The sequence below is a fragment of the Canis aureus genome, chromosome 11, assembly GCF_053574225.1.
Source record: "Canis aureus isolate CA01 chromosome 11, VMU_Caureus_v.1.0, whole genome shotgun sequence".
NCBI lineage: Eukaryota > Metazoa > Chordata > Mammalia > Carnivora > Canidae > Canis > Canis aureus.
In genome coordinates, this window is record NC_135621.1 from 28,252,060 (window position 1) to 28,263,489 (window position 11,430).

An 11,430-nucleotide genomic window follows, 5' to 3' on the forward strand; every position below is an offset into this window, starting at 1 on the left:
GTTCAAAGTGGAATTTAACCTTGTATGCCCAGGTGGGGCCTTACCTGGGTACTCAAGACTAGTCAGTGTTATGGCTTATGAGGCCACAGCCTCACCCCCAGAGTCTCCTGTGGAGGCCCTGAGCCCAACAGGATTGAGCCAACTCCACTTGACTTGGTCACCATCACCAGGGTAGAGATTAAGACAAGAAACCAGGTACACACGAGCTCAAGTACTTTCACTACAAAATAATTTATTACAACACAGCTTCAGCGCAAGCCTATGTACAAGCACACATTCCTGACACCCCCAACTAGGGGACCCTTTTCTTCTCCCTGGCCTTTCTGACCTCCTCTATCAAATCTTTCAGATACTGGATCTCCTTAGCTAAAGAATCTGCCCTCTCCTTCAGAGCCTCGTTCTTCTTTTCCAGTTCTTTACACTCACCAGTGAGGGCTTCCTGCTCTGCCCTCTTCTTCTGGCGGTACCTAGTGGCTGCTGTCTTGTTCTGCTCCATTTTTTTCAGTTTCTTATCTAGTTTCTCAACCTTTACTTTTGCAGTCTTCTCTCCAGGAGGGTCATAGGGTTTGGGGCGGGCAGAACCACAGAGGGAACCTGGAGACAGCAGGCTCCTATTTGGAGAGCCCCTGGAGGTAGAGGGGCTATGCTGGGGGGACCCAAGATAGGAGTCAGGACTCATACAGATGCCACTGTCATTATCTGAGGGGGCATCTTCCTCCTTTATGCACTGAGGGATCACGGTAATGTAAGCAGTAGAATCTGACTTTCTATCTCCTTCAGAGATATCCACTTCACTGCCTAGCTCTAAACTAAAAGAATGATCTGGAGTGGAGGACAGGGCCCCTGGGGAGAGTGGAAGTGGTTGCAGAAAGGTAAAGGGGGCAATCTGGTCTGTTTTTGGTAAACTTTCTGGGAGATGGCCAATTGGGTTCACGATCTGAGGGGGCTCCTTATTAGTCTCCTGGACTAGGGGGTCAAAGAGATCACACGTGTCATCCAACGTGGCCAAAAGCTCATCTGGCATGGTTTCCAGGTCATCTATACTGAACAGAGTGTCAAAATCAAACTCCTTCAGATCCATTTTCTCCACCATCCAATCTGTCCCGGAGAAGGCATCCTCTGCAAAAGAGTCAAGAAGGAACCCGAGAGGTCAGACGCACACTTCAGCAACAGCCCGGAGACCAGACCCGGCGGCCAACGACCCCCACTCACCCTTGCCGTTGTCTGAGGCACTGACCAACCCATCCAAAGCCAGCCATTCGGAGGAGCCCGCCTTAGCCTTGTCGCTGGAGAACCCATGAGGTTTGAAGTGCTTGGCCACCTCCAGGTAGTCGTCTAAGAGACCTAGGCTTTCCTCAGCCCCCAAACCCGACTGGTCGAAGGGGGACATCAAGTCCCCCACCAACACCTCGCTGCTCAGGAAACTCATCTCGGCCATGTCGCGGGACTTTACTGGAATCGAGGAATGTGCTTAATTCGAAGGTGTCTTTGTCGGTTACAGCAACGCTGCTGCTGGATGCCGTGAAAAGCCTGAAACGGAAGCAGAAACCGAAACCCCTTCGACATCGGCCGGTCCGGGAAGCTCATCCCTTCCTCCCGGGGGCAGGACGGCCAGACTGGAACTCCACTCGGGAGCAGAGGCTCGGGGACACGTGGCCCCGGGGCCATGGCTTCCACCTTCCCCGCGGCCCCGTCGGGCCGCCCAAGATGGACGCCCTCGGGGCCGGGCCGCTCCTCCCCCCGCCGCCGGAGGAGGCGCGCCCGGCTCATGTCCAAATACGGCCCGGGCCGCCCGGCCCCGCCCACGGCCACCCGTGACTCACGCTGCGCCGCCGCCGCCCTGCCCGGCCGCCATCTTGGCCCCTGCCACGTTTCGCGGGGGGCCGGGCGGGAAGCCGTCGGGGGCCGGGGCCGGGGCCGCCGAGGGCTCGCTTCTCCCCGCCGGGCCGCACTCTCCTGACCCAGAAGCGTCGGCGTCTCGAGGACACCCAAACAGGGGCCACGCGTCCCGGGCGCTCGTAAAGCCGCTTCCCCCTGCGCGGCACCGCCCCGCCCCACCGCAGGCCGCGCCCAGGCGGGCCGACTGCCCTCGCCGACCCGGGGGAGCACGGCGCGGGCGGCCCCGTACTTACGCCATGGCTTAAGCCGCTGGGGGGTGCCGCTGCAGAGCCTGGTGCTGCTGCCGCCGCTGCAAAGGCCAATGCTGCCGCAGGCACTGCTGCCTCTAATACGCCATGGCGGCCGCGGACCCTGGGGGATTGGAGGAGGGAAGGCGCGCGCTTGCCACAGGGATCTACATCTACAGGCGGGAGGAAGGGAAATGGCCGCGCCGCGCCGATCGAGGGTCCTTTATAGACTTTGCCTCTATGAGGACGCATCACACCGCACATCCTTCCGCCGCGGTCACGTGACCCGCGCCTCCCACCCACCCGTCTTCGCGATCCGACGCCCCTATCGTGTCCGACCAGCGACTTTTAGGTCCACGGCGTAGCTGTGAAGAGAAGAGTTGTTACTTCCAACGTCTCGAGAAAGGAAAAAGGCGCGCTACTTTGCAAGGCTACTAAGATCAAAGAGCCTCTCCTCCCTCTGCCGCCGGGGGCGCGGAGGGATTCCTCAGACACACCTCGCTTCCGGCGTCAGCCTGGGGGGCGGGGAGAGAAGTCTTTCACCTCAAGGAAGGTTTTTATTGTGAAGTCAGAGGCCGCCTGGTTATCGCGCGAGATGCTGGTGGAGAGCGAGCGTCGAGCTGATTGGTTAGACATGGTGAGTCATATATATCTCGGTTTCCTATTGGCTCAGACCCCGGGATGGGCGGGCCGCTCCAAGCGGGAGGCCGGGTCCGAGCGGGAAGGGGCGGAGCGGCCAGCGGGGTTCCCGCCGCCGGGCTGTGTCCTCCGTGGCCGCGTCTCGGTGAATCCGCTCTGTAGTGGCTTCTTGAGCCTGGCGTACGCGAGGCTGTCCGAGACGACCCTGGCTCCTCCCCCGGGCTTCTGGAGCCCGAGGAGTCCCAAACGGCGACATCAGGCCCTGGCCCCTGTGGTCCCTTCCTGCCACCCTCCGTCCAGCTCCGAATTAGAGACCCAAGTTCAGGCCCGAGATGAAACTATGCAAAAGGAAGTGGAATTTCGGGTGCGTTTTCATCACACGCAAGCACCGAAGTAGCTGAAAGGGGAGACTGAGGGCCTCAGTCGGGTTCTAAACGCTCCCCACACACCGTCAGGGGCCAACGCCGCGTCCTTCCCGTGAACTCTCCAGTCCGGTCGGGAAGGTGCACAATCTAGCCCAGTTAGTGACTCTCGCATACCGGCCTGCCAAAACGTTTCTGTTAAAAGTATGCAGTCTATCACAGGGAACTTCTTTTGGTTTATACAGATGCAGTTCCCCTAAGAGATTTTGTTAAACTGGTATCTGTCCCTCTCCCAATTCTGCAACCTGGTGGGGGGAGAATCTTGAGCACCCACGCCCACTCACGGAGGTTTGGAGGTTCGTGTTTGGAAGCGGCGGTCCAGGTCAAGGCCTGCAACTTGCTCTCCACCGGAGAGCTGTGAAGAGTGCCGGGAAAGGTCTCCACTATCCTCCGTCTCCTTCAGGCCCCTGGAGGGCAGAAACCTTGGAGTTTCTGCCTCCGTTTTAGTGGGCCATAGAACTGTAGGAGGGCTGTGAGGTCAAAAATTGGGGGGGGGGGGGCGGACACTGTCCTTGATAACTACAGACCACTCACTAGCCAGCCCAACGATTTCTTTACAAGGTCAAACTGAGAACTAATGGGAGGTGTGTGGCCCAAAGCCACACAGCTGCCAGTGGAGGCATGGGTCAGGCCTCAGATTTTAGAAGCAAACCCCAAAGGATCCTGGCTCTGCTATTTAGTAGCTGAGACATTTTGGTTAAGCAGTTTATCCTTGCTGAGCCAGTTCCCTCATCTGTAAAATGAGGCTAATTATGAGTCTCCTCATCCTTAGAATGAAAATCATATTTAGAAAGCACCAAGCGAAGTGCTGGGAAGTGCTTCATAAATGGTTGCCTATTACTATCATTATTAGAACTCCGGTCTTTTGATCCTGACCTTCCCACTCCACATCTTTCTTACATCATCCTGCTTCTTCAAGGGCCACCTATTACTGAGATGAAACCAGCAACGACTGGTACATGCTGGGTCAAGTATGATTCTTCTACTGTCTTGGAGAATCGCAAATGTCAAGATATAAAGAAGCTGTCTAGTCTTTTGGTGCAAAGACAGGAAGTATCCCTGAGCCATTACACAGGTCTTCCAAGGTGTAACTAAGGACCATAGGGCATGTTCTCCTCTTGCTGTAGCAGACCTGCCAGTGCCTCCTTACAGACATGCAGAAGGTTGAGAAAATAACACTGCCCCGGTTTTGACACTGCAGAGGTCAGAGATGAACGATTCCAGTGGTAGCTTATCCTATCCATGCCATCATGGAGACCTAGATCAAGCACTTCAAAGGTTCGCCTGGCTGAAAATGGAAAAGCAGTACCAGTCCCAGAGGAAAATGTTTCATACCACACACAGAAGCCAAAGCTGTTGGAAAGGAGACTTTTATTTTTTTCTTTCCATGCTGTGGAAGGACTTCAAGTTCCCCAGCTTTATTTCCTCCCTCAAGGAGAAAAAAGATAGCAGTTGTCCGGGTCTCAGGGCTAAGCTGCTTCTGTGTAGACCTAGCCAAGGTGGGACAGAAAGACCAGTGATGGATTCCAGATCTACCAGCTGAATGTATCCACTGCTACTAAAGGGCAGGCAAGTGACTGGAAGGCAAGTTGTGGACTCGGCCTCAGAGACCAAGAATTTAAAGACTACAGGGTGATCCGAATGACAAAGTAAACACATTAGACACAGCCTCAGAACCCACATCTGGCGTTTTGGCCACTTAAGAATCAGCAGTGTTTGAAAGGGCCACAGCTGACAGCTCTACTAAGTGTCCTTATGGTTCTCTTTGGCCTTGAGCTTTTAGCAGGAAGGGCATTGTGCTAACCAACCCTGTGAGCAGAAGTTTTCAGCCAGGGTCACAGTATCAAGGAAGGTACGCCATGGCAGAGGACTAAGACACATATAGGGTTCTCTACTTCCAGAGCCCCTCCTGGGGCCTCTCCAGGACCTTGTGATCCTGAAGCTGATTTCTTGTCAAAAACCATGTGTTTTCAAGGGGTGCCTGGGGGGGTGGGGCGGCTCAGTAAGTTAAGCATCTGGCTCTTGATCTCAGGGTCCTGAGTTCAAGCCTTGTGTTGAGCTCCATGCTGAGTGTGGAGCCTACTTTAAAAACAAAACAAAACAAAAAACACCACACACCAACTTTTGGTCATGATCTCAGGGTCCTGGGACTGAGCCCTGTGTCAGGCTCCCCGCTCAGCAGGGAATCTGCTTGACCACCCTCCCTCTGCTTCTGCTCTTCCCCCTGCTGTGCTTTCTTAAATCTTTTTAAAAAAAAATCTCAACTTGAATGGAGTATGAGGGAACAAAATCAGCTAATCTGGAGTATGAATAGGGAGACCACCAGGGGCTGAGACCCAAGCGGAAAGACTACAGGCCTCAACACAGCTTTTCCAAACATTAGTTTTTGATTATTTATTTGAGGGGGAAAAAAAGTCACAACCAAGCATATAAAATACTGTTATCCTGAACTCATTTTTTTAGGAAGGGGCAACAGGGAAAAAAACAAAATACACTTTGGAATTGATTAGGCTTTCAAGACAATGAATGTATTTTTTAAGCATTCGGCTAACTCACGGTTTGCTAACCTAGATGGTGAAGAAAATGTCAAAATGGAGAAGTAGGAGCAGATGCCATTACTTCAGGCAAAGGTGAGAGTTACTGACTAGAAAGGCAGAACTGCAGGGAAAGACACAACATCCTTCCCTGAAGATTAAAAATATTGGGTAGGGGGTGGGCACGGAGGGACGGTAGAGGTTGGGCAAAATGTTACCCTCTTCCATCCAAGAATCTCAAAGCACTGGACTATCTTCCATGTTTTACAAGGCTTGCCCAGTCTCAGTCAGCAAACCTGCCAGGACCAGAGCCAAGAACTCCCACTGCTCCTAGTTCTGAGGACTTCCAGGTGGTTCTGGCTTGTGAAATGGGAAAGTTACGGTTTTTGGTTTTGTGAAACCTAGTTAAGAGACAGAGATGACCTTAGGAAGATACTCTTTAAGAAAGGAGATAATTTCAAATCACAATTACACCTGGCTTTGATAATTGGAGACTTAAGTCTTTAAAACCATTCTTTCAGCTCTCCTTCCAATGTTTTATATGGAATTTGGTCAAAGATGGCAGCTTGGGAAAACTAGGTTCTGTAATACATTAGGGAAATGAGATCCTTTCTCTCAATGAAGACTAACCCATGCTTTTGCAACCTCCCTTCTCCTTTCTCCCTTCCCTCCGATGGATGCCAGGTTCAGCCCTGTACCTCTATGCCAGTCACTTCATGTAGCACTCAGGCACAGAGATTTTCTTTAAACTGATTCTGATGAACAGCCAAGGATGGAGAAGAGTTCCAGGCTTTCGGTTTTTTCATTCTCTCAATAGTTTCATACAAATGACAAATGAACCACTTTAGGAACCTTGCAAGAAGGAGGAAAATTTTCCAAATACAGCCAAGGTTAACCCTAGTTTGCAACCTCCTCATCCATGACAAAAAGGGGACAGGAATCTCTACCCTAAATTCAAAGGGTAGCTGAGGTTTCAATGCTATTTAAAGAATCATTTCCTGCTGCTGTCACTGGGTAGGAATGAGACAGCTGCGGAGAGCTTCACCAGAATCTCGCTGATGGAGAGGTAGTACAAAGAGAAAAAATAATAAAACTTGATGGGAGAACAAAATACTGGATGGGCAGATCAAAAACAGAATTATTATTGGCTTCTTGCCACGAACAGGAAAAAAAAAGCACAGAACAAGGTGGTGTATGAAACGCTCCTCCTCACCCTCAGGAAACTTTTGACTTAGCAGCAGGAAAGCAGAGGGAGCGCAGGAAGCCGCCTCCCCTCCTCCGTGTTTTACCCATGTGCCCTCTTCCTTGGTAGCACCAGTCTCCCCAGGTGCGGGGTGAGACAGGACGGGGAAGAGGTCAGCGCATGTCTGCTTGCCCTCTGGCCTCCGGCGGTGCCTGGAGAGTGGAGCACACCCTCCTCATGTTCCTGTGGCAGACACTAGGGAATGAACAGGCTGGGGGCCTGAGAAGGCAGGGCCTCGTGGGGAAGAAACATGGTCACCAAGCCTCAACAGGTGACTGGGTTTTTCAGCCGTTTGCCACCTGTCACCCTCCCTTCAGCCTCTACCACAGAGGCTGTGTCCCTGAGGGTCTCATCCTAATTGGCAATAAGGCGAGGAAGGGGTGGACAAACAGCATTTGGGCAGAGGTACCATCCCAACAGCCCCCTCCCTCGTCTTCCTCCACAAGGTAGTGCTGATCTGGGCCAGCCAAGAGTGAGGCAGACACACCCTTCCTTAGGCCCTCCTCCCTGCTGCCGGCTCTCCCACTGCACTCTCACTGATGGCCACTAAAAAACACAATCTCCAAGCAACTTTGCATCCAGTTTATATTGAGCCTCACTCCTGTGTGGGTCAATAACAGTGTTCCCGTGAGGGCTTCTCAGCACTTAGGAATATGAGCTGGTTGGGAGGCGGGGGAGATGGGCTGCTTCTCTGGGAACCTGGGTCAAAGGGCAGCTCTTCAGCCACCTTTACCCCCAGAAACTCTAAATACTGTCTGAGTGCTCACTCTGCGGAGCTCAGCTCGCAAATAGGCAACCGTAACTCTTCGGTGCCGATCAATGAAAAGGCAACACCTTGAGGAGGCAGATATGCTCCAGGGGAAAGAGCACAAGAGAAGGCGAAACCAAGAGGAAAAGACAGGGAAGACACTATAAAAAAACAGGCCAAAGGACAGGGCAGGCAGGAGCAGAAAAGTTGGACCAAAATGCAAAACACCAGCTCAGGCCGGTGCTCTGCCTTCTCAATTCATTCCAGAAAAATTAGCCTGGAGCAAGGGGGAGGGGAGGAGAAGGAGCACAGTGTTTGGTAACAAAAAGAAAGGGATGGTGAGAAAACAGGAGATGAAAGAGATGGCATTCTGATCAGCATGAAGTGACAGGGTGATGACCAGCAAGATAGGAGGCACCTAGGGACCCTGTGAGGCACCAACTATGCAGCCAAGTGATTCTAACGGAGAAGCCAGGGTCTGACACCTGACACCCACTTAGGCCTCCACCTGCCCTACGTCTGCAGCAGCACCTCTGGCTCTGACAATGAGCAATAGAGAGTATATCCCAATTCATCTATTTCTTCAGGAGTGAGCTCTGCAAATAAGTTCACCTTGGGGTTTAGGGCACTGGGCAGGACTCCAGCCTCCAAATAGCTGATGAGTCCCCTCAGGGCCTGTAGGAATCGGTCGGCCAACATGTCTGGAGACCAGTCAGCCTCCTCCTGGGCCAAGTGGAGGATGACGTTGGTGAGCTGGCTGGCAGTGAGGTGGCCCAGAGCCGGAGTGGACTTGCATATGGCCTTGAGGATCTTGAGGCACAGCGATCGGCAGCCCGAGTCGGCCTGGTCCAAAGCCCGCAGGCGTGCCGTCTCTGCGGGACGCAGGCTCAGCCGCCATAGGTTGTCATACTGCGCCAGCCGGTGTGGTCTGGCTACCAAGACGGTGTCGCCAAGGGTCACTGATGGCAGGAAGTCAATGATAAGATGCCTGTCACGCTCATACTGCACTTCCAAAGTCAGGGCTTCTGGGGGTGGTGCTGGTCGGATCACATAGTCCAAGAGGGACCCTATGGCTGGCCAATTGATGGAGCCAGCCACTACCTTCTCAAATGTGTCTGCCACTGTCTTTGGGGAGAGGTAGCCCCCTACTACACAGCGGTCCCAGTAACTGCTACCACGAGGAAAATACTCTGGGTTCTCACGACGAACCAGGTAGAAGCCAGGGACATTCATGATGGTGTCCTCACCGGGAATACATGACCACAAGTTCTGCTCCAGCACAAGGGGCACGATGAGTTGGATGTGGTCAGCCGTCACCACCTGTTGGGGCAGGATTTTTTAAAAAGCTTTTGAGGGACTTAAACTGCTCAAGACACAAGCATCCCCAAATACAGGTCCCACCATCTTGTTTTCCCCCAATAATAAAGGAAACTACAAATTCATTCAGGTCACCATTATCAATTCAAATAAAGTGAAGATTTAAACCCACGACTGTCAGAACAAGAATGGGTTAAAGATGACCCAACAAGTGCTATCACAGTGGGCAAAATTCAGAAGCAGTAAGACCTCAGTCTTTCCAGCAAGCCTGGGGCACCGATCTTCTGTACCAAAAGCACTCTTGAGAAGTATCTTGGTCGGCACCCAACCCTACCCTTCGCGAGAACCACCTTGTTACCTGCAGGTCATCATAGAGGCTGCCACTCAGGTACATGTCCCGAAGTGGCATGTCAGGCAATTTGGCCCGCAGGAAGCTCCGGAGCTCGGCACATATGTCCACGGCAGCTTGCTTGGCCCGAGCCTGCTCGCCAGCAGGGATGGCCGCCCGGTTCCGGTAGTAAGTAAGAAGTTTCTCCTGCAGGGACATGCGGAGTCGTGACTTCTTCAAGTCTACCTGGCCCTTCCTGGCCAATGGCTTGGGCCGGGGCGGGCAGAATGTATCTGCCAAGGCAAGAGAGAGAGGCATGTGAGCTCTTCCCATGCTTGCTTAGTCCACAGCTGCCTCGGCCCCAGGAAGAAGGGCCCGGCACAACAGGCAAGTGCCAGCACAGTGCCTGGCACACACGTGCTCAAGAAATGTTTGCTGAATTCAGGCGTGGTACTGAGAGCCCAGAGAAGTCCTAGAGGGGGAACAACCTTTCCCTCACCTGCGTCAAAGGCTGAGGAGTCTGTGGGAAGTGTCTGTAGGGACCGGCTCAGGCCTGTCTTCATGTCTTTATTCAGCAACCGGGGGGAACCCATCCAGTTCGGTTCTTCCCAGCTCCTTTTCCCTGAATGGCTCAGGCGGGTGGGGCTGGTAGGGGCACTGATTGCCCTATCGTACATCTGAAATAGCAGAGGACCGGCATAGGTAGCTTCCTTCCCGTTTCCCTTCTTCCCAGCAGCTCTGCCCTCGGGAGTTCAACCACTATTTTTCAATAACTTTGTTTTATTCTAGATTATGGAATACTTTGTTGCATGTGGAAAATCTCAGGAAATACTAAATGATACAAGTAACAAACCAATTTTACCATAATGTCACAACACAGATATAACTATATTTTGGTCCAGTTCTTTCCAGAAATATGTATTTATATAATTAGGATCCAACTCCATATATATTTTTGGAACTGAATTTTTTTCACTGATCACTTTTATCATTTCCCCATGCCACTAAAAACAAACCAGTATTCAACATTATGGTACCTTTTCTGACTATATAACATTATACCTTATGAACGTTAATGTACTGTTAATGTTGAACACGGATTCACTTACTTAACAGATACCGAATGGCTACTGTGTGCCAGGCACAGTTCTAGGCACACAGAATAAATAAACCAAAGAGACCTAACCCCTGCCCTCATGGAGTTTCCAGTCCAGCGGAAGGATATAGCTAATATATAATAAACAAGTTAAACGTGAGGTATGCAGAAAGAATAAGTATTAAGAAAAATAAAGTAGGAAAGAGAAGTAGGAAATATATATGTGGTGGGACTGTTGCTATTTTAAATAAGGTAATTAAGGAAAAATATTTTGGTTATTTGCCTTTTTTTTTTTTTTAACTCGTTGGCATAGATTTATTTATTTGTGTATCCAATGATTTCTTGAGAGCAAAGTCCTAGAAGTGAACTTAGTGAATTCTCCTAAAGGCTCATCTTATGATGCCACATTACCAGCTTACACTCCCATTAGCAGTACTGGGAGTCTTGTTCCAGGTCAGCTCCACTTTGCAGAGACAGCCTCACCACCTCTCCCACCCCTGACCCCAGCTGCACATACACTTACCCGCTTAACTGCCAGTGTAGCGATGCCCAACATGGCTGCTCCACCCACCCCCAGCACCAGCCGGGCATTGGAGAGCACAAAATCAATGGCTGTGCCAATGCCATTGTCATCCTTCTTGCCTTTGCGCTCACCAGAGCCTGCCATAGCTCACCTAAGGACAAAGGCAGAACACATCCATCACCACCTGGGAGCTCAAGAGCCATCCCTCCCCCCACTCCCCCGCATCAGGCCAGCCCCCAACAAGTACAGGGTGTTCTGTGAATTCCAGCAATCCAAATTTTCCTGCCTCTAGCACTGCAAGTTCTAAGGTTAAGAGAGAGATACCACATCCCATGATTTATCTGCATGCAAGGGGGAAGAAGGGATCACACTAATTGTGAAAAAAACCTCTCCACCAATATACTGAGATTACAGAAATAGAAACCCTTAGCTCACCATCAATCCTTTCTTTTTT

The 11,430-nt window shown here is 51.7% G+C and overlaps 2 protein-coding genes across 2 annotated transcripts; both read right to left on the reverse strand.

Annotated features, from left to right (window-relative positions):
- Positions 1 to 212: 212 nt before the first annotated feature.
- ATF4 (activating transcription factor 4) lies at positions 213 to 2,336 on the reverse strand. Its single transcript, XM_077914453.1, has 3 exons — positions 2,133 to 2,336; positions 1,213 to 1,530; positions 213 to 1,119 (listed from the first exon to the last, which is right to left on the reverse strand). Exons 2-3 carry the CDS (start codon positions 1,436 to 1,438, stop codon positions 293 to 295), a joined length of 1,053 nt encoding a protein of 350 aa, XP_077770579.1. The 5' UTR covers positions 1,439 to 1,530; positions 2,133 to 2,336; the 3' UTR covers positions 213 to 292.
- Positions 2,337 to 4,541: 2,205 nt separating this feature from the next.
- MIEF1 (mitochondrial elongation factor 1) lies at positions 4,542 to 11,120 on the reverse strand. Its single transcript, XM_077914452.1, has 4 exons — positions 10,977 to 11,120; positions 9,857 to 10,034; positions 9,388 to 9,650; positions 4,542 to 9,032 (listed from the first exon to the last, which is right to left on the reverse strand). Exons 1-4 carry the CDS (start codon positions 11,118 to 11,120, stop codon positions 8,226 to 8,228), a joined length of 1,392 nt encoding a protein of 463 aa, XP_077770578.1. The 3' UTR covers positions 4,542 to 8,225.
- Between the last annotated feature and the right edge of the window lie 310 nt (positions 11,121 to 11,430).

What these genes read in the sequence shown, in the direction of transcription:
- MIEF1 (XM_077914452.1), bottom strand. Translation starts at nt 11,120, where the DNA reads ATGGCAGGCTCTGGTGAGCGCAAAGGCAAGAAGGATGACAATGGCATT. An exon ending in CTACACTGGCAGTTAAGCGG is followed by an intron (nt 10,035 to 10,976) that starts GTAAGTGTATGT and finishes CTGCTATTTCAG; the next exon opens with ATGTACGATAGGGCAATCAG. An exon ending in CTCCTCAGCCTTTGACGCAG is followed by an intron (nt 9,651 to 9,856) that starts GTGAGGGAAAGG and finishes TTGCCTTGGCAG; the next exon opens with ATACATTCTGCCCGCCCCGG.
- ATF4 (XM_077914453.1), bottom strand. Translation starts at nt 1,438, where the DNA reads ATGGCCGAGATGAGTTTCCTGAGCAGCGAGGTGTTGGTGGGGGACTTG. An exon ending in TGCCTCAGACAACGGCAAGG is followed by an intron (nt 1,120 to 1,212) that starts GTGAGTGGGGGT and finishes ACTCTTTTGCAG; the next exon opens with AGGATGCCTTCTCCGGGACA.